This window comes from Vipera berus (assembly GCF_964194415.1).
Source record: "Vipera berus genome assembly, chromosome: 1".
NCBI lineage: Eukaryota > Metazoa > Chordata > Lepidosauria > Squamata > Viperidae > Vipera > Vipera berus.
In genome coordinates, this window is record NC_138202.1 from 354,515,835 (window position 1) to 354,540,360 (window position 24,526).

At 46.8% G+C, this 24,526-nt stretch overlaps 1 protein-coding gene across 2 annotated transcripts in view; it reads right to left on the bottom strand.

Moving 5' to 3' along the window:
* GGNBP2 (gametogenetin binding protein 2) overlaps positions 1-24,526 on the bottom strand; it is a 57,963-nt gene that overhangs the window by 17,202 nt on the left and 16,235 nt on the right. The window contains exons 3-9 of one of the 2 annotated variants that reach the window (XM_081346585.1): positions 18,184-18,264; positions 17,007-17,260; positions 16,668-16,766; positions 12,634-12,747; positions 8,103-8,312; positions 4,416-4,590; positions 1,495-1,692 (exon numbers count right to left, since the gene is read on the bottom strand). In XM_081346585.1, coding sequence (XP_081202711.1) covers positions 1,495-1,692; positions 4,416-4,590; positions 8,103-8,312; positions 12,634-12,747; positions 16,668-16,766; positions 17,007-17,260; positions 18,184-18,264 — 1,131 coding nt within the window. The remainder of the gene's footprint in view (positions 1-1,494; positions 1,693-4,415; positions 4,591-8,102; positions 8,313-12,633; positions 12,748-16,667; positions 16,767-17,006; positions 17,261-18,183; positions 18,265-24,526) is intronic. The other variant, XM_081346584.1, reaches the window with a different exon arrangement.

A 24,526-nucleotide genomic window follows, 5' to 3' on the forward strand; every position in this document is an offset into this window, starting at 1 on the left:
AGTATCAGACCATCTTATTTGTCTCGAGAAACCTATATACGGGTCAAGAAGCAACAGTGAGAACTGGACACGGAACCACTGATTGGTTCAAAATTGGGAAAGGAGTCCGGCAAGGCTGTATACTGTCACCCTGCCTGTTTAACTTATATGCAGAGCACATCATGAGAAAGGCAGGGCTAGATGAATCAAAAGTTGGAATTAAGATTGCCGGGAGAAATATCAACAACCTAAGATATACAGATGATACCACTCTAATGGCAGAAAGTGAAGAGGAACTAAAGAGCCTCTTGTTGCAAGTGAAGAAGGAGATTGCAAAGGTTGGGTTGAAACTAAACATTAAGAAAACCAAGATCATGGCATTCGGCCCTCTCAATTCCTGGCAAATAGATGGGGAAGAAATGGAGGTAGTGACAGATTTTATTTTCCTGGGCTCCAAGATCACTGCAGATGGGGACTGCAGCCAAGAAATTAAAAGACGCTTGTTCCTGGGGAGGAAAGCCATGGCAAATCTAGACAGCACCCTAAAAAGCAGAGACATCACCCTGCCAACAAAAGCACGTATAGTCAAGGCTATGGTCTTCCCAGTTGCAAAGTATGGCAGTGAAAGTTGGACCATAAGAAAGGCTGAGCGCCAAAGAATTCAGGCCTTTGAACTCTGGTGCTGGAGAAGACTCCTGCGAGTCCCTTGGACTGCAAGGCGATCAAACCGGTCAGCCCTAGAGGAGATCAACCCTGACTGCTCTTTAGAAGGCCAGATCCTGAAGTTGAAACTCAAATACTTTGGCCACCTAATGAGAAGGAAGGACTCACTGGAGAAGAGCCTCATGCTGGGAAAGAAGGAGACGATAGAGAATGAAGTGGCTGGATGGAGTCAATGAAGCAGTAGGCGTGAGCCTAAATGGACTCCAGAAGATGACAGAGGACAGGAAGGCCTGGAGGAACATTGTCCATGGGGTCGCGATGGGTCAGACACCATTTCACAACTAACAACAACAACAAAAGCATCTGAGGGGCTGCCACAAGACAGAGAGGGCCAGGTTGTTCACCAAAGCACCAGAGGGCAGGATGAGAAACAATGGTTGGAAACTAATCAAAGAGGGAAGCAACCTGGAATTAAGGAGAAAGTTCTTGACAATGAGGACAATCAACCAGTGGAACAACTTGCCTTCAGAAATCATGGGCGCTCCATCATTGGAGATTTTCAAGAAGAGGCTAGACAGTCACCTGTCTGAGATGGTATAGGTTCTCCTGCTTGAACAGGGGGCTGGACTAGAAGACCTCCAAGGTCCCTTCCACCTCTATTCTATTCAATTCAGGAGAAAACAAGCTAAGGAAGTCCGTCTCTCCCAGATCTTCAAAACCAGGCAGGAGAGCCTGGACAGTTGCTTGTCTGAAATTATATAGGATCTCCTGCTTGAGCAGGGGGCTGGACTAGACGACCTCCAAGGTCCCTTCCAGCTCTCTTCTGATTCTGAATCCATCAGCACTCCTCACCTTCTCTTGGCTCCGCATGTCCTTCTCCTCCATCACTTGCAAAGGAGCAGGGATCTCGCAGACGCATTTATTTTTCCTCCGATTCTTCCGTTTCTGGCGCTTCTTCTCCTGCTTGAGTTCCCGCACCCTCTCCTCTTCGGAAAACTCTTCACACAGCTGCTCCAGCCGGCTGATGCCTTGCACCCGCTCCACGGCCATCTGCGGAGGAAGACAGCGATCAGCAGGGCACACACACACACACACACACACACACACACACACACACACACACGTATATATACTGCTCAAAAAATAAAGGGAACACTTAAACAACACAATGTACTGTATTTAATAGTAGGATGTCTTATCTTGTGTTCCCTTTATTTTTTTGAGCAGTGTGTGTGTGTGTGTGTGTGTGTGTGTGTGTGTGTGTGAAATATTTGTCAAGTCATTTGAATATGCCTTGCTAATTAACTCTTTCTTTCCTGTTTGGCCTAACTCAAGGCTATCCTCAGGATATAGTCACAACTTATGACAGCTCATTATTTGTGTAAATTATTCAAATTGCTAATAAAGAATTTAAGGGAGGCTGAAATGATCATTTCGAACTTCTTATGTTCTCATCAGTCAGTCATACCCTTTTTATCTGAGATTCGAATATATATATATAATATATAATCAGCCCAGGTTCGAATCTCAGATAAAAAGGGTATGACTGACTGATGAGAACATAAGAAGTTCGAAATAATCATTTCAGCCTCCCTTAAATTCTTTATTAGCAATTTGAATATTTTACATATATATATGTAGATCTTTGGTCATTTGGGTTTTTCCCCATGTAGAATTGGAGGTATCAGGGCAACGTTTCGACGAAATCTCACCCGTCATCCTCAGGCTGGTGGCTTCAGCTTCGTTCTTCTGAGAGAAGTGAATGATCATATATATACACATATACACACACATATACATACACATATATGTGTGTGTGTATATATATATATATATATATATATATATATATATATATATATATATATATATATATATATATATATATATATATATGATCAAAGTTCCAATTCCCCCCCCCCCAAAAAAAAATTCTCCATTAAGCCTTTTGCTCCTTCCCTAAAACCATTATCCCTACATCGGGACCCTGCATCCTACTTCTATTGCATCCAGTTTTGGTTACCATAATGTAAAAAAAAGATGTTGAGACTCTGAAAGAGTGAAAGACTTTAGAAAGAGTGCAGAGAAGAGCAACAAAGATGATTAGCGGTCTGGAGGCCAAAACATATAAGGAACGGTGGCTTGAATTGGGTATGTCTAGTAGTCTAACAAAGAGAAGGCTTGGGGGGGACATGATAGCAATCTTCCAACATCTCAGGGGCTGCCCCAAAGAAGAGGGAGTCAAGCTACTCTCCAAAGCACCAGAAGGCAGGACAAGAATCAACGGATGGAAACTAATCAAGGAGAGAAGCAACCTAGAACCAAGGAGAAATTTCCCGACAGTGAGAACAATTAACCAGTGGAACAGCTTGCCACCAGAAGTTGTAGGTGCTCCAAACCTGGAGGATATGAAGAAGAGATTGGGCAACCATTTGTTTGCACTGCTATAGTGCAGTGTTTCCAAAAAAAAACAAAAAAAACAAAAAACAAAAAACCAGGAAGAGTCTGGTGGCATCCTTTCTGATTAACACATTTTATTACAAGGCTGCAGCTCATGAAAGCTGATGCCTTTGAATAACAATTGTGAGGTTGGTGGAAAAAGTGCTACCACAGCCCTGATTTTTGAAACTATAATGTGGGGTCCTTGATGCTCTCTGAGCTTGGCTGATTTCTTGCAGGTGTTTCATTATCCATGTTCTGAACCAGCCAACTACCGGCCTTGTAATAAGGCAAACCCCTGTTCAAGCAGTAGAGACTGGAGAGCGTCTGAGGCTGCAAAGCGTCTGCCAAGTTTAATTCACAAGCAAAACAACAGAACAAGAAACCAAAAGCACAGGAACTTGAATCCTCAAGCGGAAGGGTTGCTTTCAGCAACCAGCCCCTCCCCAAACACTCCTTTTATTTAGAGTTCAGGGCGTGGTCTCCCTGTGCCTCCTCCCGAGGAGTCCCACAGCCTTTCTTTGTTTGTTCCTGCTCGACTGCCTCCTGCGTCGGGCGTCCTTGAACAGGGCCAGCTGTGGGTCATCATCCTCCGCACTATCGGGCTCACGCAGCTGAGAAGAGGGCCCCGGCTGAGGGCTCTGCGAAGCCTCCAAGCCATCATCAGCCGGTTCGTCTTCCACACCCTCCCCCTCATCTGAGTCATCCGATACATCGGAGCCGGCTGCCGAACCCACCGGCTGGCCCTGAGTCACAACAATCCAGTTAGGCCACATCATCATTACTAGTAGGAAGTGGGGTTTGGCTCTCTCCCTACTCCCTTCGAACACTGATGATGTTGCCTAGCTGGGTCATGAAACGTCTGCAAGAAAACGACCAAGCTCAGAGAGCACCAAGGGCTCCACAGTTCATCCCTGAGCCACAGATATTCTCTTCTATTCTCTTCCGGCGCGATCTAAAGACGTACCTGTTCGAACAAGCCGGCCTGGCCTGATGGGTGATGGGTTTTATTGTTTTTTTATGTATTTTAACTTAACTTATTGTTATAGTTTTTGGGCATCTTGTTTAATCTTTTTTAACTTTTGTATTCTTGTTTTTTAACATGTATTGCCCTGTTCACCGCCCTGAGTCCTTCGGGAGAAGGGCGGTATACAAATATAATAAAATAAAAAAAATAAAATAAATATTGATGACAAGATTCTTTAAGGGAGAAAGCAGGGATTTTTGCAGCCCAAAGGGCCCAATTTCTATGCCCAGGGATCACCAAGATAGGTCGTCAAGAAACTTCCTGTTCCCTTTCCCTCCAGGTAAAAGCAAAGAAACAGAGAGGCTACCTCAAAGCTTTTGCGTAAAGCGTCGACTCCCAGATAGAAAAGCATCTGCCACGTCTGTTCCTCGGCCCGTAGCTTCTGCCAGATGCGGTGCAGCCGTTCATAAAGGTGGATGCCCAAGCAGGTCAGAACCTCTTCTTGGGCAATGTCTATTGTCTTCGCATGTCTTTCTCGTCTCCTGGGGGAAAACAAAAAAAGGAACAGGGAAACGTGGCAAGGGGGTCCTAAGTCGGGCAAGTCTCCTTTTGTAACTCAAACCTAGTTTAGGAGTCCTCAGCACTGGCTTTTTGTAATCTGTACGTCCAGGTAGTCCTTGACTCAGGGCCGTTCATTTAATGACGGTTCGAACTTACGACGGCCTCAAAAAAAAACACTTACGTCTCCCATCCTCAAGGTTACGACTTATTGCCCTACTCCTGAAGTCACACGATTGCAATTCGGATGGCAACTGACTCATTTATGACTGTGTCGTGGTCCCCCCGATTGCGATTTGCCGCCTTCCCAGCCGCAAAAATCAATTGGGGAAGCTGGATTTGCTTAAGGACCATGTGGTTCACTGAAACGACCACAGGATTCGTTTGCTTGCTTGCTTATTTATTTCATTCATTTAATGTTTGGGATAAAAATAGTTAGAAAATCGGATCCGATCGTGTGATGGCTCGCTTGCATCACTTAGGGACCAAAATTCCACCGATCATCCGAGCTCCACCCTTTTTATGGATCTGTGCGGTGCTAAGCTATGGATATGAGGGATGGGCTGTGGATCGTGATCTTGGGCCTGCCAACCTGTCCCTCTCAATATCCCTTTCTGAATGCCACTGGAGAGAAGTGATTTCCAACGGGGCTGTTTAATTTCCGATGAAAATTCATTTCTAATTGGCGAGTTTGTATCCCTTTACAGCAGGGGTCTTCAAACTTGGCCCGTTTATGACTTGTGGACTTCAACTCCCAGAATTCCTCAGCCAGCCATGCTGGGAGTTGAAGTCCACGAGTCATGCTGGCTGAGGAATTCTGGGAGTTGAAGTCCACAAGTCATAAAAGGGCCAAGTTTGAAGACCCTTGCTTTAGAGCAGTGTTTCCCAACCTCGGCCGTTTCTGTCTTGGTGGACTTCAACTCCCAGAATTCCACTGACCGCATGGCCATTGCGAAGAATTCTGGCAGCTGAAGTCATAAATGTTAAAAACGGTCCTAAGCAGGGGTGGGATTCAGCCGGTTCGCACCACTTCGGCAGAACCGGTAGCTAATTTTTTTGTTGCCCAGGCCCAGAATAGACTTCCAGAAGTGGCATCCACACAGAGAACCGGTTGCTCACATATCTGAATCCCACCACTGGTCCTAAGTGATTTTTTCCCCCAGGGCTGTTGTAACTCCAAACGGTCACTAAACTATTGACTGTAAGTTGAGGACTGCCTGGGTACCACAAGGGAGAGACAGAACAAGCAACCGATCCATGGAGCAGTTGGTGCAAACAGCTTAAGTTACTTTTCAAAAGGAATCCATGCAACAACAACAAAATTCATTTACCCAACTCCTTCAAAACATCTCAAAAACCATGCTGGTAAAGGTGGGTTTTTTTGGTGGGTGGGAGGATTGAACCTTCTTTTTCACTTTTACATGGAAAAAACAGGACCGCAAACTTGCTTTAATAAAACATATTAGTGACACCCCTCTGTGGGTTTGCTTATTTAGGAAAGCACCTTTCTCCTTCTGTCCAGGCCACATTTGCAGAGGCACCACGGAGAACATCTTAACAAACTGCATCACTGTCTGGTTTGGTGGCAGCAGAGCCTCAGACAGAAGGTCCACACCAGGGGTAGGCAACCTCGGCTCTTTTATGACTCGTGGACTTCAACTCCTAGAATTCCCGAGCCAGCTTGGCTCAGCTTGGAAACCTCTCCCTTTCGCCTCAGCATGACTGGCTCAGGAATTCTGGGAGTTGAAGTCCACGAGTCATAAAAAGAGCCAAGGTTGCCTACCCCTGAACTAGGCTAAGTTTAGAGTTAATCACTGGCCAAGGTTATTCTCTGAGTGTCACTGCAGAGAGGCAATTAATGATATTTTCCCCTCTCTTATTTTATTTTCCGCACAACAGCAACCCTGTGAGGTGGGTTGGGCTTAGAAAGAGTGACTGGCCCAAAGTTACCCAGTCGGCTTTCATGGCTAAGGCCGGACTAGAACTCACAGTCTGCCACTTTCTATCCTGGTGCCTTAATCAGGGGTAGGCAACCTTGGCTCTTTTATGACTCGTGGACTTCAACTCCCAGAATTCCTGAGCCAGCCTGACTCAGCTTGGAAACCTCTCCCTTTCGCCTCAGCATGGCTGTCTCAGGAATTCTGGGAGTTGAAGTCCGTAAGTCATAAAAGAGCCAAGCTTGCCTACCCCTGGTCCATACAGTGTGTGGTAAGGACAGCCGAGAAGATCATAAGAAACTCGCTTCCTGGTATTCAGGATGCTGCTTATAAGCGCTTATATGTGCTTAGAGCTCGGAGCATTGTTAAGAGGCCCCACATACCCACTTCACAGACTCTTCCTGTTGAAATGGGTCACGGCAACACCATCAGAAGCATTTTGCAGTCAAAATAGCTTGCTGCCAAGTTGTAGGAAAGTTCACTGGTTGAGTCAGAGGTTGGAATGGGTTCACCCGAAAGCATTCTGCACCGTTTGGAAACCAGGATCAGAGACGGATTTATTGATTTATATCCTGCCTTTATTTTTTTATGACTAACTCAAGACGTCAAACATATACAACGCACCTTCCTCCTCCTACTTTTCCCACAACAACCCTGTGAGGTGGGCTGGATTGAGAGAGAAGAATTGACCCAAAGTCACCCAGCTGGCTTTCATGCCTAAGGCGGGACTAGAACTCCCTGTCTCCTGGTGATTGGCCCAAAGTCACCCAGCTGGCTTTCATGCCTAAGGCGGGACTAAAACTCTGTCTCCTGGTGATTGGCCCAAAGTCGCCCAGCCAGCTTTCATACCTACGGCAGGATTAGAACTCACTGTCTCCTGGTGATTGGCCTAAAGACACGCAGCTGGCTTTCATGCCTAAGGCAGGACTAGAACTCACTGTCTCCTGGTGATTGGCCTAAAGTCACTCAGCCGGCTTTCACGCCTTATGCAAAACTAGAACTCACCTTCTCCTGGCTATTGACACAAAGTCACCCAGCTGCTTTTCCTGGCTAAGAATGGATTGAGCTCACAGTCTTCTGCTTTCTAGCCTGGTGCCTTAACCACTAGACCAGGGGGTCTTCAAACCTGGCCCTTTTATGACTTGTGGGCTTCAACTCCCAGAATCCCTCAGCCAGGCATGCTGGCTGAGGAATTCTGGGAGTTGAAGTCCATAAGTCACAAAACGGCCAAATTTGAAGACCTCTGCGCTAGACTAAACTGCCTCTTTGAAACTGGACTACAGGCAGATTGAGAAAAGAGATTCCCCCAAAGAACCCCATATAAAACCACTGCTTGCAAAGGAAATCTTTGGCTTGCGTGGCGAACCCAAGTCCCAGCAGCACCGAGCAAAGCCACTCAGAAGGCCCCTTGAGTCGACGGGGGCCAGCAGCACGGCAGGCCGCGGGAGAGCTGCGACAGACCCGCTCTCGCAATGTATATCTTCGAGACAGAAATATACATTTTCTTTTGAGAAATAGAAGCAAAAGCGCTAGAAAGCCCAGTCTAGCCAATTACATACTCGTACCCTCCTGCGAACTCGGGTTCGGCTCGGCCGAGGAGGTGGGCGATGAAGTCGGTCTCGCAGCAGACATGAATGTGGTGCTCATGGGGGCAGCAGCGCAGGCCCTCGTAAAGGGTGGCACAATAACCTTTCTCTTTGCTGCAGTCCAGCTCGCCGATCAGGATGGTGTAAGCCCGCAAGACTTTGTTTTTGCAGTCGGTGCAAAACCTAGTTAAAAAAAAAAGGGAATTATAGTACCAGATGTCTTTTTTTAAAACCTAGTTCAGAAAAGGGAATTAGAGTATGTCTTTTTTTAAAACCTAGTTCAGAAAAGGGAATTAGAATAAGTCTTTTTTAAAACCTCGTTCAAAAAATGGAAGAGTATAGGAAAGCCATGGCAAATCTAGACAGCACACTAAAAAGCAGAGACATCACCCTGCCAACACAAGTGCGTATAGTCAAGGCTATGGTCTTCCCAGTTGCAATGTATGGCTGTGAAAGTTGGACCATAAGAAAGGCTGAGCGCCAAAGAATTGAAGCCTTTGAACTATGGTGCTGGAGAAGACTCCTGTGAGTCCCTTGGACTGCAAGCCGATGAAACCGGTCAGTCCTACAGGAGATCAACCCTGACTGCTCTTTAGAAGGCCAGATCCTGAAGCTGAAACTCAAATACTTTGGCCACCTAATGAGAAGGAAGGAATCACTGGAGAAGAGCCTAATGCTGGAAAAGGTTGAGGGCAAGATTAGAAGGCGATGACAGAGAATGAGGTGGCTGGATGGAGTCACTGAAGCAGTAGGCGTGAGCTTAAACGGATTCCAGAAGATGGTAGAGGACAGGAAGGCCTGGAGGAACATTGTCCTTAGGGTCGCGATGGGTGGGACACGACTTCGCAACTAACAACAACAAGGCAACCTTGGCTCGATTATGACTTGTGGACTTCAACTCCCAGAATTCCTGAGCCAGCCATGCTGAGGAGAAATGGAGAAGTTTCCATGCTGAGCCATGGTGGCTCAGGAATTCTGGGAGTTGAAGTCCACTAGTCATAATCGAGCCAAGGTTACTTACCCTATTTAGGGAATGATAAACCATGCTGACAATTAATCTAAGAATTAATGCTTAGAATTTTGTAATGACTGACAATTACCTCTCACGATGATACGATTTCATACAGCTCTGTTCTCACTTATTGTTTTTTAGTATATCAGATTTTCCTTTTTTCGTTTCATAGGATCATGCGCGTTTATTTTAGATAAGGATAAACCATGGTGACAATCAATATAAGCATCAGTGCTTAAGAGTTTTGTAATGAATGACAATTATTTTTCAAGGTAAAAGAGAGAATTAGGGCTTAATATTGTTTTCGCACTGTTTTTTTTAGCATTTTCCTTTTCCCCCTTTTTATAATATGTGCCTTTATTTCAGATCAGGATAATGTGCTGACATCAATATCAATATTTATTTATTTTTATTTAATTTAATTTATATACCGCCCTTCTCCCGAAGGACTCAGGGCCGTGTACAGGGCAATAAATACCAAAAGTACAAAATACAAAAATTAAAAACAAATTAAACAATTGTGCCCGAATACAATTAATTAATTAAAAACAGTAATTAAAACCCCAAACCCATCAGACCAGGCCGGCTTGTTCAAATAAATAAGTTTTTAGATCACGTCGGAAGGAGCGAAGGTCGGGAGCCATCCGGAGCTCAACCGGTAAACGGTTCGAAAGGTCTGGCGCGCCCACAGAGAACGCCCTCCCCCTGGGGGCCACCAGTCGGCATTCTTTGATTGGAGGCACCCTGAGGAGGCCCTGTCTGTGGGAGCGCACTGGGCGGAGGGAAGTTGACGCCGGCCGCAGGTGCTCCCTTAGGTACTCCGGACCCATGCCATGTAGGGCTTTATAGGTCATCACCAGCACCTTGAATCTCACCCGGAGGGCAACTGGAAGCCAATGCAGCTCACGGAGTAGAGGTGTAACATGGGAGTATCGGGAGACCCCCAACACAACTTGCGTGGCTGCATTCTGCACCAGTTGAAGCCTCCGAGTGGTCCTCAAGGGCAGCCCCACGTAGAGAGCATTGCAGTAGTCTAACCGAGAGGTCACGAGCGCATGAGTGACTGTACGCAAGGCATCCCGGTCCAGATCGGGCCGCAACTGGCGCACCAGGCGAACCTGGGCGAAGGCCCCCCTAGTCACAGTTACTATATGATCTTCTAAGGAAAGCTAATATTAATGCTTAAAGTTTTGTAATGATGGATAATTACTTCTCAAGATGATTTAATGAATTTAGTACTAAGTATTCATTGAATTACAGTATGTAATCTATGAAATAGTGAATTTTAAGTTCTGACCACATTCTTTATTTACTCATATTTCATTTTCCATCCACTATGGTTTTTCCCTTTTTCTTTTTTTTATTTACTTATTTATTTTATTCTTTAAATCAGGAGTCTTCAAACTTGGCCCTTTTATGACTTGTGGACTTCAATTCCCAGAATTCCTCAGTCAGGCTGGCTGAGGAATTCTGGGAATTGAAGTCCACAAGTCATAAAAGGGCCAAGTTTGAAGACCCCTGCTTTAAATGTTTAAAAGGAGGCTGGGAAAGTGTTCAAGAAGAGAGAGAAACATACACACTGTATACTTTTTCTGGCTTTAACACACACACACACACACACACACACACACACACACACACACACAGAAGCACTCAAACAGACTCTAATCGCCTTTCTTGTGGTATCCAATCTAAAATGGCAAATCAAGTACAGGTAGTCCTCGACTTAGAACAATTCATTTAGTGGCTGTTCAAAGTGACGACGGCAATGAAAAAAGTGACTTTTGACTGTTTTTCACACTTACGACCATTGCAGCATCCACGCGATCAAAATTCAGAGGCTTGGCAACTGGCATGTACTTATGACGGCTGCAGTGTCCCAGGGGTCACGTGACCCCCTGTTGCCGCCTTCTGACGAGCAAAGTCAAAGGGGAAGCCAGATTCACTTTAACAACTTAACAAGCGCAGTGATACATTTAACGGTTGTTGTAAGAGAGGTCGTGAAATGGGGCAAAACTCACTCAACAACTGTCTCGCTTTGCAACAGAATGTTTTAGCTCAATGCTGGTCGTAAGTCGAGGACAACCCGTAAATGAGTTTGTAGGCTCCTGAGATGCTGATCAAAATAATCTAATAAAATAAAATAAAATAAAAACTGCCGAGTTGTTATTCAGATGCCGAGTCGTGTCTGACTTCACAATTCCGCAGACCACAACATGCCGGCCCTCCAGTGTCTCCCAGAGTTTGCCCAAATTCACATTCCTTGTGTCCATGGCACCATCTAACCACCTCATGCTCCCGGCGGTCAGTGGTGGGATTCAGCCGGTTCGCACCACTTTGGCAGAACTGGTAGCTAATTTTTTGTTTCCCAGGCCTAGAATGGATGTCTGGAAGCGGCATCCACACAGAGAACCGGTTGCTCGCATATTTAAATCCCACCGCTGTCTGCGGTCCCTTCTACTTTAGCCTTCCATCTTTCCCAAAATCAGAGTCTTCTCCGAGGAGTCGCCCTTTCCTTCCCATTTGGTGGCCAAAGTATTTGATCTTCGGGCTCTGTCCTTCCAAAGGAAAAGCAGGGTTGATTACATTAAAAAGCTTCTATAAATAATAATGATGATGATAATAAAATAATAATAATAATAAAGTTGGAAGGGACCTTGGAGGTCATCTAGTCCAGCATCCTGTTTAGGCAGGAAACCCTGTATTATTTCAGACAAATGGCTGTCCAGTCTCTTCTTAAAAACTTCTGGAGGCAGGTGGTTCTGTCAGGCAATTTCTCCTTAGTTCTAGGTTGCTTCTCTCCTTGATTAGTTTCCATCCGTGGCTTCTTGTCCTGCCTTCAGGTGCTTTGGAGAATAGCTTGACTCCCTCTTCTTTGGGGCAGCCCCTGAGATACTGGAACGCTGCTATCATGTCCCCCCTCGTCCTTCTCATTAAACTAGGTAAAGGTAAAGGTTCCCCCGCACACGCGTGCTAGTCGTTTCCGACTCTAGGGGCCGGTGCTCACCTCCGTTTCAAAGCCGAAGAGCCAGCGCTTGTCCGAGGACGTCTCCATGGTCATGTGGCCGGCATGACTAGACGCCAAAGGTGCACGGAACGCTGTTACCTTCCCACCGTAGTGGTCCCTATTTTTCTACTTGCATTTTTTACGTGCTTTCGAACTGCTAGGTTGGCAGAAGCTGGGACGAGTAACAGGCGCTCACTCTGTTACGCGGCACTCGGGATTCGACCCGTCAGACTGCCGACCTTCTGATCGACAAGCTCAGCGTCCCAACCCACTGAGTCACCGCGTCCCTTCATTAAACTAGACATACCCAATTCCAGCAACCGTTCCTTATATGTTTTAGCCTCCAGTCCCCTGATCCTCTTTGTTGCTCTACTCTGCACTCTTTCTGGATTCAGTTCCTCTCAATCCGCCCCCAGACGCTCCTTTACTGACCAGGCGGCGTAAAATCCCGAGCAGGAAGAGAAGGAAAAAGCCCAGCCACTTACCTGTGCTTTCGGAGGTACGTTTCTAGTGTTTCTAATAGACAGTTAGAATCGATTAAGACTACTTCATCTCGACATTCCTGGGACATGAGTTCCCATATATCCATCCAGCAACCTCTGAAGAAGGAGCAAAAAAAAAAAAAAAAGAGAGAGAGAGAATGAATATTTATTTAGGGAATTTATATGGCCATCCACCTCTCTTGCATCTGGGTGGCATTCAATATTACAAAAAATACATAAAAATGTAAAACCTGTACAAGCTGGAGAAAAAGACCACAAAGACACACCCCCACATTCAGCACAGCGCCGCAACGGGCTGCAATCCCGTACTCAGTGGGGGGAGGGGGGAGCACCGAATATAAAGCCGTGTGAATTATATAGCCGTGGTTCTGCAGCATTCACATGTCACGGAAACCTAACAGTTTCCAATAGCTTGCAAGAGGTTGGTGTTGATCTATAGCCGCGGCGGCAAACCTACGGCACGCATGCCACAGGTGCCACGCAGAGCCCTCTCTGTGGGCACGCGTGCCATCGCCCCAGTCCTTGGGCCCTCAGCTAGGTTTTATAAAACCTTTTCGCTTTAGGCCTCCGCCATGTGCAAAAAAAAAAAAGAAAAGAAAAAAAAAGGTTCAATCAATCAATTTCAGCTTCTCGCGGGGAAAAAAAAAAAGATCTCACAAAGTTGGAATCGATTGATTGAACTTTCCAGTCCTACCCAGTCTACCGTTACCACTGCAGCCACGCCCACCCAATAGGCCACGCCCACCCGGCACCCGATGATACATAAGTGGGTTTTGGGTTGCAGTTTGGGTACTCAAATCTCTAAAAGGTTCGCCATCACTGATCTATAAGCAGCCCTTGACTTATGACTGGTGACTTAATCATTTGAAGTTACAGCATAACTGGAAAAGAGGATTTATGACTAGAATCCAGTTTCAATGATCACACACACACCCCTCCCGGTCACATGACCACATTTTGGACCCTCAATAACACGGACACATTTAAGGTTGTTTGACGTGTCCCACGGCCACAGGACTGTCTTTTACCATGATTTTCCTGAAAAACACCACTTCCTTCCTTTCAGGTTTTGGCAAAACCACCCAATAGCTAACGGTGTGTTTGCTGAAGAACTGCTGCCAATTTCTTGGTTGTTGATGTTTTGACAGTGTTGTTTTGTTTTTTTTAATCATTATAATTTTGGCCCTTCGAAAATTAGGAGCAGCATTTGTGTTCTGTTTTACCTGGTTTTGCACGAAATCTACACAACCAGGTGTTTAAGAAACAAACAAAACGGATAAAGGAGTCCCTGTACATTTTACTCCGCTAATAGTTGCCGACGAGCAGGAACGGTGATCAAGTCTGTTTCAAGGCCACTGGGCCAGCGCTTTCCGAAAACATTTCCTCGGTCATGTGGCCAGTATGATGTCATGGAATGCTGTTACATTCCCAATGAAGGGAATGTATTTCAGGTAGTCCTTGACTTACAACGGTTCGTGTAGTGACCGTCCGAAGTTACAACAGTACTGAAAAACCTGACTTACGACCGTTTTTCACGCTTATGACCTTTGCAGCATCCCCATTGGTCACGTGATCAAAATTCAGACGTTTGGCCACTGGCTCATATTTGATTAGGGTTCTAGTGTCCCGGGGTCACGTGATCCCCTTTTGCGACCTTCTGAAAAGCAAAGTCAGTGGGGGAAGCCCGATTCCCTTAATAGCTGTGCGACTAACTTAACAACTGCAGTGATTCACTTAACAACCGTGTCAAGAAAGACTGTAAAAAAAATGAGGCAAACTCATTTTAACCAATGTCTCACTTCGCGACAATTTTGACCTCAGCTGTGGTCGTAAGTCAAGGACTACCGAGATCTGCTCGTATTTGTGTGCTTTCGAACTGCTAGGTTGGGCAGGAGCTGAGGTGAGGAAGGGAGCTCACCCCTGCTGCGTAGTGCTCGGGTCTCGAACCTGGGCTGCCGGCTTTCCAGCCGACGAGCCCAGCGTCTTAACCCAATGAGCCACCGTGTCGCCCTATTTAAGAAGCAAACGATTCAATATTTATCCGGTATGGTTTACCTGCTGGCTCCCTGGAAAGGTCCACAGTGGAAAGTGATCCTACACTTGCTCTCCTTCCTGTCTTCTTCGCTAGATCTTTTATCTGCACCTAACTTCTCTCTGCTCGGGGTGCTACCGTTCCCTTCGCTAGGGTATACAGCATTAAAAGAAGAATTCAGATGTATTACCACTGGGTCAAATGGATGCATTTCTCTTGTGGATCCTCAGGCCTCCCCGGCCCTTCACGGACCCACGTTTAAAACCCTCACAAGGCAGAAAATTGATTATGCCACAAGGGTGGAACAACCAGGCCTCCATTTGCGGTTATTGTACTCTGCTCGACTCATCAACAAAGATAAAAGGACAAGGCCCCATAACGGCATCAAAGGAGCCACGCAGGCTTAGAACGGACAAGCAGAGCAATGAAAGGAAGAAGAAAAAAAAGCCACAGGCCTGGAACTTTGGTAACCGCCGAACAGCCCCATAAGCGTGAATTATAATGCTTAAAAAACGGGCCCCCTTGCCACCGAAAAAGAGTTAAAATTCAGTTTCCACTGAATTTCCAGAGACTGAAGGGAAAAGTTCAGAGCTTGCTGTATACAGGCAGTCTTCGACTTACGATGGTACATTTACCGTATTTTCCGGCGTATAAGACGACTTTTTAACCCATGAAAATCATCTCAAAAGTTGGGGGGGCGTCTTATACGCCCAGTCGTCTTATACGCCGGAAAATCAGCGAGCCCGGGAAGGCACGCCCTCCCCTCTCACTGTGGAGGAAGCAGGGCAGGCTGGCGTCTGGCGGGAGCCGGCAGGGCAGTCCTGCGCACGCTCCCCAGCTGTTAAGGAGCACTCCTTAGCAGCTGGGGAGCGCGCACGTGCGCAGGACTGCCCTGCCAGCTCCCACCCGACGCTCTTACCTCTTGAGGCAGCATCCCCGAGGACTCCTTAGGAGCCGGGGAGCGATGCTGCCTCAAGAGGGAAGAGCGTCGGGCAGGAGCCAGCAGGGCAGTCCTGAAAATCATCTCAAAAGTTGGGGGGTCATCTTATACGCCCAGTCACCGTTCAAAGTTACAGCGGCACTGAAAAAAAGTGACATGATCATTTTTCACACTTACGACCGTTAGAGCATCCCCATGGTCATGTGATCAGAATTCAGACGCTTGGCAAGTGGTTCATCTTTATGACGGCTCCAGGGTCCCCGGGGGTCACGTGATTCCCCCTTTGCAACTTTCTGACAAGCAATGGGGAAGCCAGATTCACTTAACAACCGTGTGACTAATTAAACAACTGCAGCAATTCACTTACCAACTGGGGCAAGAAAGGTCGTAAAACGGGGCAAAACAGCTGTCCCACTTAGCAACAGAAATGTTGGGCTCAGTTGTGATCGTAAGTCGAGGACTCCCTGTATACTCTGAAGCCACGGAGTTGATTTCTATTACAAAAATTGACTGTAATTTTTATTACCGTTCGTATGGGAAGTCTGAGATCCCCCAGAAAATGTTTTGTAGAGGGCGGGAAAAAAATTCCATTTTACATCCCTGATGCTGTCACGTCCAATTGCACACACACTCCAAAAATAAACACAATGCTTGCCCTGATACAACGTTTTTGGGGGTAAAAATATCACTAAAATGGGTTAAATTGCTTGTTTTCACTCGTGATGTTGGCTGGCTAGGGAAGATTTCCATTAAGACGGTGCCACCAAGGGGCAATTACTGGCGCCAACCTTCACCAAGGGTTTTTATACTCCTAATTTTTCATTGGTAGAGAAAGTCTGTTTTTAACTCTGCTTTTTTTAACATTACGGTTTGAGGCCAGCAGGCACAAAAGCACCATTATTTTGTCCATTTCTTCTTTTTTCCCTACGTCCAGCTGTTTACCAACTAAGCCACTTCCTGCCAAGGGGTGGCCCCAAGCTGTGCCCAAAAAACCCCCATCAGACTGGCACCCGTTTGGTGGGTGTGCTTTTTATTAACACTTACCCCAAGGGTTTCGGTTTGTGTGTGTCCAACGAATGCAATTGGCACCGCTTGTTCTTCTTACTTTTCGGAATTGCATCAATCATTTCATTTAATTTGGACCTTTGGGGAGGGGGGGGGATGGAAAAAAAAGCTTAAAAAAAACAACAACGGAGAAGCCCATTCAAGCATTGTTATTTCCCATCCAACGTGATTTTTGTACAAAGTCCCGCCACACTTGCCCTTTCCCAAGTTTTGACTCTACAGGTGGCCCTCAACTTACGACAGTTCATTTAGCGACCGTTCAAAGTTACAACCCAGTCCTGAGTGATATGGCAAGACGCTGGCCCTCAGTGATCTTACCCGTGCACGTAGAAAAGCGTGTAAAGCTTCTTGGCATCCCTCATGCAGCTGGGAGTGACGGAAAGAATGCCCTTTGAGCCGACCGTGAGGGGCTCGAGGGCGGGGTTGCCGGACTCCACCAACTGAGAGAAGAGGCGCTCCACGCTACGGCGGCAGCCAACGCAGGGGACAAGCTGAGAAAGGGCGCTCAGGACTTCGCGTGACGTCACCATCATGGCGATGCTCAAATCTTGCTGCTTGAGCATGCTATGCCTCTGGAGAAGGGAAAGAGGAAGCGGTTTAAAGCGGATCAGGGCAGTGCAGACCGTCGTAGGTCGGAAAGCATGTTTGTTTGTTTGCAACATTTATACAGCCACGCATCTTAAGAGAGTAACAGAGTTGGAAGGGACCTTGGAGGTCTTCTAGTCCAACCCCCTGCTCAGGCAGGAAACCCTATATACCAGACATGTCAAACACAAGGCCCGGGGGCCAGATCCGGCCCGCGAAGTGGTTTCATGTGGCCTGCGAAGCCATCCTGGAAACAGTGAGGGAACGGCCCCCACTGCCTTGGCCCTGGCCCAGAGACCCTCCTCCTGCCAGAGACCCTCAGATCTGTCCCACTCCTGCCCGGGCCCCCATAGGCACCCTTGATGCGAACGATGTAGAGCTGGCCACGCCCACCCAGTAGGTCATACCCACTCTAGCCACGCCCACCCAGTAGGCCACGCCCACCCAGGCCATACCCACCCGGCCCCGAGGGCAACCGCAATGCTGATGCGGCCCTCAATGAAATTGAGCTCGCACGAGGCCCAGAACACCTGTGATGCTCATATGAGGCCCCTGAATGCCCGTGATCCTTGAGTGGGCCTACAAAGCTCGCACAAGGCCCAGAACGCCTGTGACGCTCACGTGAGTGGGCCCACAAAGCTCGCCCGAGGCCCAGAACGCCTGTGACGCTCGCCCGAGGCCCCTGAATGCCCGTGACGCTCGCCTGAGTGGGGCTGTGAGCACACACGTGTGCATGCGCGCACACACACATACCCATCAGCCAGCCACTCACGCAGCCCGGTTGTGAATAGGCCAGAGACCAGCAGTGGGACACAGCCCATAGGTTGGGGATCCCTGCTCTAATCATCTTTGTGATTTTTTTTTTTAAAGCCCCAGCCCTCAGATCTTGCAACGTGAGATACTGCCGTACCTGAATGAACTGCTTCAACTGGGCTCCGTTGTGCTGATGTCCATCAAGGCTTAGCATGTTATCAGGAAATTCCATCACCATCTGCGTGAAAAGAACGTGGACAGTTGAGTTCTGGCGCCAGGTAGAAAAGCAGGACTGGAAGCCACAGGGACCATTTGTCCTGTTTCCGCCGCAGCCCTTTTGCCCCCCCGGGGGATGTTCATCATTACATAAAACCCACGGATGTGAGGGTAAGATTTTGGCAGGGTGCCCATGCTGCAGAAAGGACATGGCCATTTTAAGACCTGGTCTGCGAGTCACGTACAAGTAGACGTCGACTTACATCCGCTCATTTTGTGACCGTTCAAAATTGCAACAGCCCTGGAAAAAGTGAATTAGGACCGTTTCTCACACCGCCGACCGTTGCAGCATCCCCTGCTGCCACGATTAAAATTCAGACGCTTGCCATCTGGTTCATATTTATGACGGTGGCTGTGTCCCCAGGGGTCATGTGACCGCTTTAAGCAGCGTTCTGACAAGCAAAGTCAATGGGGAAGCCAGATTCAAGGAACAACCGTGTTACTACAATTGCAATGATTCGCTTAACCAACCGTGGCAAGGAAATTTGTGAAAATGGGGCAAAACACGCTTAAGCAATGTTTCCTCTTAGCGACATAAATGACGGGCTCCATTGTGGTCGTAACTGTAGTCACTCTTGTCACTTCCTTCGAGGCAATCTATCCAAAGTCACACATTTGAAGAGCCCTCCCTGCTGAAGTCACTAGATTCATATATATCAGTAGAGACAAGTAATGCGGACAGTCCTCGACTTACAACCATTTGTTTAGTGACTGTTTGCGTGAAACTTGCGTGAAGCAGCACAACTTCCAATTTTATGGTTGTGGCCACCGTTTTTCTGCTTTGGGGACCCCCTTTCCTTCCTCCTATTACATCTCCTCCTCCATTTAACAGGCCTGGGGCCTGGATTTTTTCAGCGACGTCTCCCCTGCTGTTTTATTCCGGCTACTCTTTGTACCTAGTTCATTTCAGATTTCTTCAGAATATATACAGGTAGTCCTCGACTTACAACAGTTCCTTTAGTGACCATTCAAAGTTACAACAGCTCTCAGAAAAAGTGGATTATGATCGTTTTTCACGTTGACGACCAATTGTAGCATCCCCCATGGTCACGTGATCAAAATTCAGATGCTTGACAAGTTGCTTCCTATTTTAGGACGGTCGCCGTATCCCGGGATTAGGTGATAAGCTTTTTATTTTTTTTTATTTTTTTATTTTAATTCCATTTATATCCCGCCCTTCTCCGAAGACTCAGGGCGGCTTACAAGCTTAGCAGTAGCCTTCATTCTATGTATATGCGGGCTTATTAGGGCTTTCAGGGCCCCCCCAAGCGGCATTTTTACAAAGTCAGCTTATTGCCCCCAACAATTCTGGGTCCTCATTTTACCGACCTCGGAAGGATGGAAGGCTGAGTCAACCTTGAGCCTGGGTGGGACTCGAACCTGCACTAATTGCAGGCAGCTGGTGTTACTTAAGGAGGCATTAGCCCACTGCTCCACCAAGGCTCTTTGTGACCTTCTGACAAGCAAAGTCAATGGGGAAAGCAGATTCACTTAACAACCGTGCTACTAACTTCACCATTGCAATGATTCACTTCACGATGGTGGCAAGCCCGTTTAACAAATGTTTCACTTAGCGACATAAATTTTTGGTTCCGTTGTGGTCGTAACTCGAAAGCTACCTGTACTGACAATTTATTCCCCGGTGCAATTCAAGGTGCTGGTCAACACCTTTAAAGGGCCAGGTTATCTGCAGGACTGCTGTTTCCTATAGGCATCTACTCATCCTACCAGGTCAGATATGGTCCCTTCCTCCTAAATATTGCCATCTGATGGGAGCTAAGAAGCCCATCTTTTCTGTGACAGCCCCAGCCTTATGGAAGGGGTCCCCAACCCCCGGTCCATGGACCAGTACCGGGCCGCGGCATGCCAGCAACCGGGCCGCACAAACAAGCAAAGCCCCATCCGTGGGATGCAGGCAGCACACAAAACCACGTCCCCTCTGGTCTGCGGAAAAACCTCTCTCCAAGTAACTGGTCCCTGGTGCCCAAAAGGTTGGGGACCTCTGCCTTATGGTGCATTCTACCCCTTGAAGTTGGGCAGTTAAAGTTAGGCTTTAACTGTCCCTAAGACTTTGAAGATCTCCCAAGTGTTGGGAAAAAAAATTAGCGGATGCCCCTTTAGCACAGATTGGTGCTAATGGGTGCCAAACTGTTTTTAACGTTTTACGTTTCAAACTGGCTTTTAATATGATTTTACACAGGTGCGTCGTCCTTATCTTACAACCGTTCGTTTCATGACTGTTCCAAACTACAACGGCACTGAAAAAGGTGGCTTATGACCTGTTCTCACACTGACTGGAGCAGCATCCCCACAGCCACACGGTCAAACTCGGGGTGCTTGGCTACCGGCGTGTGTTTACGAGGGGTTGTAACGCCCCAGGATCCTGGGTTTGTCATTTGAAAGCTTGCCATTTTTTACACTTCCGTTGCAGCCGTTCCCTCCCCACCCCCATTGGTCACGTGATCAAAATTCGGGCACTTGGCAACTGACATGTATTCATGATGGTTGCAGTGTCCCGGGATCATGCGATTTATTGACAAGCAAAGTCAACGGGGGAATGCCAGATTCGCTTCATGACTGCATGGTTCGCTTAATGACGGCACGATTCGCTGAACAGCCCTGGCGAAAAGGGTTGGAAATGTGAAACGACTTGCTCAGCAACCCACCTTTTCCATGCTTGGCAACGGAAACGTGGGGCTCAATTGTGGCCGTAAGTAGAGAACTGCCTGTATGTCTTTTAATTTGGATGGGGAGTTCATCCAGAGTTGTTGAAAAGTTCGACGGGTGGATAAATCTTTTAAATAAATAAATATTTAACGGCTAAGCAGCACACTGCTCACAAGGGCCTGGTCTCAACTAACCCTTGCCCCGCCCGCCCCCAGTTCCAAACCTTTGAAGTGGATTGCTCAACTTGTTCTCTGATGAGGTCAAGGGTCTTTAAGGAAGGATCTTGACTGCTTCTGACCGAATGCAAAGGAAAGACCTTTGATCTTCTAATCCAATGTTCCTCTGCCTCATATCATAAAGATGGGTGCCCTCTCTATGCAAGCATTCTCTGGGATGAGAAACAATGGTTGGAAACTGACCAAGGAGAGAAGCAACCTGGAATTAAGGAGGAACTTCCTGACAGCGAGGACAACCAGTGGAACAGCTTGCCACCAGAAATCGTGGGTGCTCCATCACTGGAGATTTTTAAGAAGAGACTGGACAGCCACTTGTCTGAGACGGTTCTCCTGCTCGAGCAGAGGGCTGGACTAGATCATCTCCAAGATCCCTTCCAGCTCTATTATTCTATTCTATTCTATTCTATTCTATTCTATTCTATTCTATTCTATTCTATTCTATTCTATTCTATTCTATTCTATTCTATTCTATTCTATTCTATTCTACTATTATTCTATTCTATTCTATCAGATAAAGGAGAATAATTGTACCTCGGGCAGTGATGCGACCGTCAAAATTGCAAGAACAGGTTGTAAAGCACCTTTTCCAAGTCTTTTGCAACTTTGAATAGTCCTTAAATGAATGGTCATAAACCGAAGACTACCTATAATCAAGATTAACTGTTTACGTCAGTACAGACCCCAGGCTTTTAGCTGATTTGGTTAAGGGTATTATATATATATAAGGGACGTGGTGGCTCAGTCGGTTAGGACGCTAAGCTTGTCGATCAGAAGGTCGGCAGTTTGGCGGGTCGAATCCCGAGTGCCGCGTAGCAGAGCGAGCGCCTGTTACTCGTCCCAGCTTCTGCCAACCTAGCAGTTCGAAAGCACATAAAAATGCAAGTAGAAAAATAGGGACCACTATGGTGGGAAGGTAACAGCGTTCCATGCGCCTTTGGCGTCTAGTCATGCCGGCCACATGACCACAGAGATGTCCTCGGACAAGTGCTGCTGACTGAGAATCGAATCGAATCTGGAAGGGACCTTGGAGGTCTTCTAGTCCAGCCCCCTGCTCAGGCAGGAGAACCTGTACCAGTGGTGGCAAACCTGTGGCACGCAGAGCCCTCTCTGTGGGCACGCGTGCCGTCACCCCAGTCCTAGGCCTTCAGCTGTGTTTTATAAAACCTTTTCACTTTAGGCCTCAACCGCCATGTGCAAAAAAAAAAAAGGTTCAATCAATCCATTTCAAGATCTCGCAAAGTTGGAATGGATTGATTGAACTTTTTAGTCCCACGCAGTCTGCTGTTACCACCACAGCCACGCCTACCCAATGGGCCACACCCACCCGGCACCCGACAATCCATAAGTGGGTTTTAGGTTGCAGTTTGGGCACTCGGTCTCTAAAAGGTTTGCCATCACTGACCTATACCATCTCAGACAGGTGAGTGTCTAACCTCTTCTTAAAAAACCTCCAGTGATGGGGCGCCCACGATTTCTGGGGGCAAGCTGTTCCACTGGTTGATTGTCCTCACTGTCAGGAAGTTTCTCCTTAATTCCAGGTTGCTTCTCTCCTTGATTAGTTTCCATCTGTTGTTTCTCGTCCTTCCCTCAGGTGCTTTGGTGAATAACGTGACCCCCCTCTTCTTTGTGGCAGCCCCTCAAATACCGGATTACTGCTATCATGTCTCCCATTTCTTCTTTTCTTTAGACTATTTTATTTATTTATTTATTTATTTAGATTTATATACCGCCCTTTCCCGAAGGACTCAGGGCGGTTTACAGGGTATTTAAAAGAAAATCAATACAAAAGTTAAAACAAATTAAAAAAGATTAAATGAAACCCTGAGAAAAAAATAAAAACCCAGTTAAAATTAAAAATTAAAAAATTTTCAGCCTGGGCCAGAGAGCTCAAAGAGCCAGGTCTTCAGGTCCCGGCGGAATGAACGGAGGTCGGGGGCAGTCCTGAGCTCCGCGGGCAGCTGGTTCCAAAGGGCAGGCGCACCCACTGAGAAGGCCCTACCCCTGGGTGTTACCCGCCAGCAATCTCTTACCGGTGGCACCCTGAGAAGACCCTGTGGGAGCGCACTGGACGAAGGGAGCTTGATGCTGGCAGCAGGTGTTCCCTCAAATATCCAAGACTAGCCAAACACAAGTCTTGCAGCTGTTCTTCATATCTTGTAGCCTCCAGGTCTTTGATCATCTTAGTTGCTCTTCCCTGAACTTTTCCCAAGGTCTCAACAGGTGTGGCCTTACTAGGGATTTATAAAGCGGTACTAATACTGAGCGTAGACTATAATACATCTGATCCGCAATCCTCAACCTACGACCACAACTGCTAAGCAGGTCATTTGTTAAATGACTTTTGCCCATTTTACAACCTTTCTTACCACGGTTGTTAAATGAATCGCTGCAGTTGTGAAGTTAGTAACACGGCTATTAAGTGAATCTGGCTTCCCCATCACAATGATCTCGGCCACTGCAACTGTCATAAATATGAAACAGTTGTCAAGCCTCTGAATTTTGATTACATGACCATGGGGATGCCACAAGGGTTGTAAGTGTCATAAGTCACTTTTTGCAGTGCTGCTGTAATTTCAAACCGTCGCTAAACGAATGGTTGTAAGTCGAGGACTACCTGTCGGGTGAAGTATCTACACACACAGTCATGCATCAGGAAATACCCAATTCAGAGACCCACACCACAAGACAGCAACAACACACACCCAAATCCCATCTCCGGCATTCAAAGAACCTGAAAAAAATTGGCCAGTCAGAAAAGTAAAAGACAATGCTGCACAGTGGTTAGAGCAGAGAGGGTGAACTTACAGCTTACCTACTTCTTAGGCAAAACTGCCCCTGAAAAATAAGTGGAAGTGAAAACTTCAAGCAAACTGCCTATTTTTTTAAAAAAAGAAAAAGAAAAAAAAAGGATAATTGACAAGAATTGTGTGGCCCATTGAGGGTAATTTCTTCTTTTAATGCAGGCCCCAACAGAAAAAATATCAAGCAAGGACTGATCACTCATTGTCGCAAAAAGGGATCACAGGACCCCGGGACATTGCGACCGTCATAAACATGAGTCAGGTGCCAAGCGTTTGAATTTTGATCACATGACCATGGGGATGCTGCAATGGTAAGTGTGAAAAACGGTCATGTCATTTTTCCCCAGTGACGTTGTAACTTTGAACTGTCTCTAAACAAACTGTTGTAAGTCAAGGACTATCCATATACCATCTTCAGGGCCTGGAGAATAATAATTATAATTAAGACTGGTTGGTACGTATGGACAATTAAGACCAGGGGTCTTCAAACTTGGCCCTTTTATGACTTGTGGACTTCAAC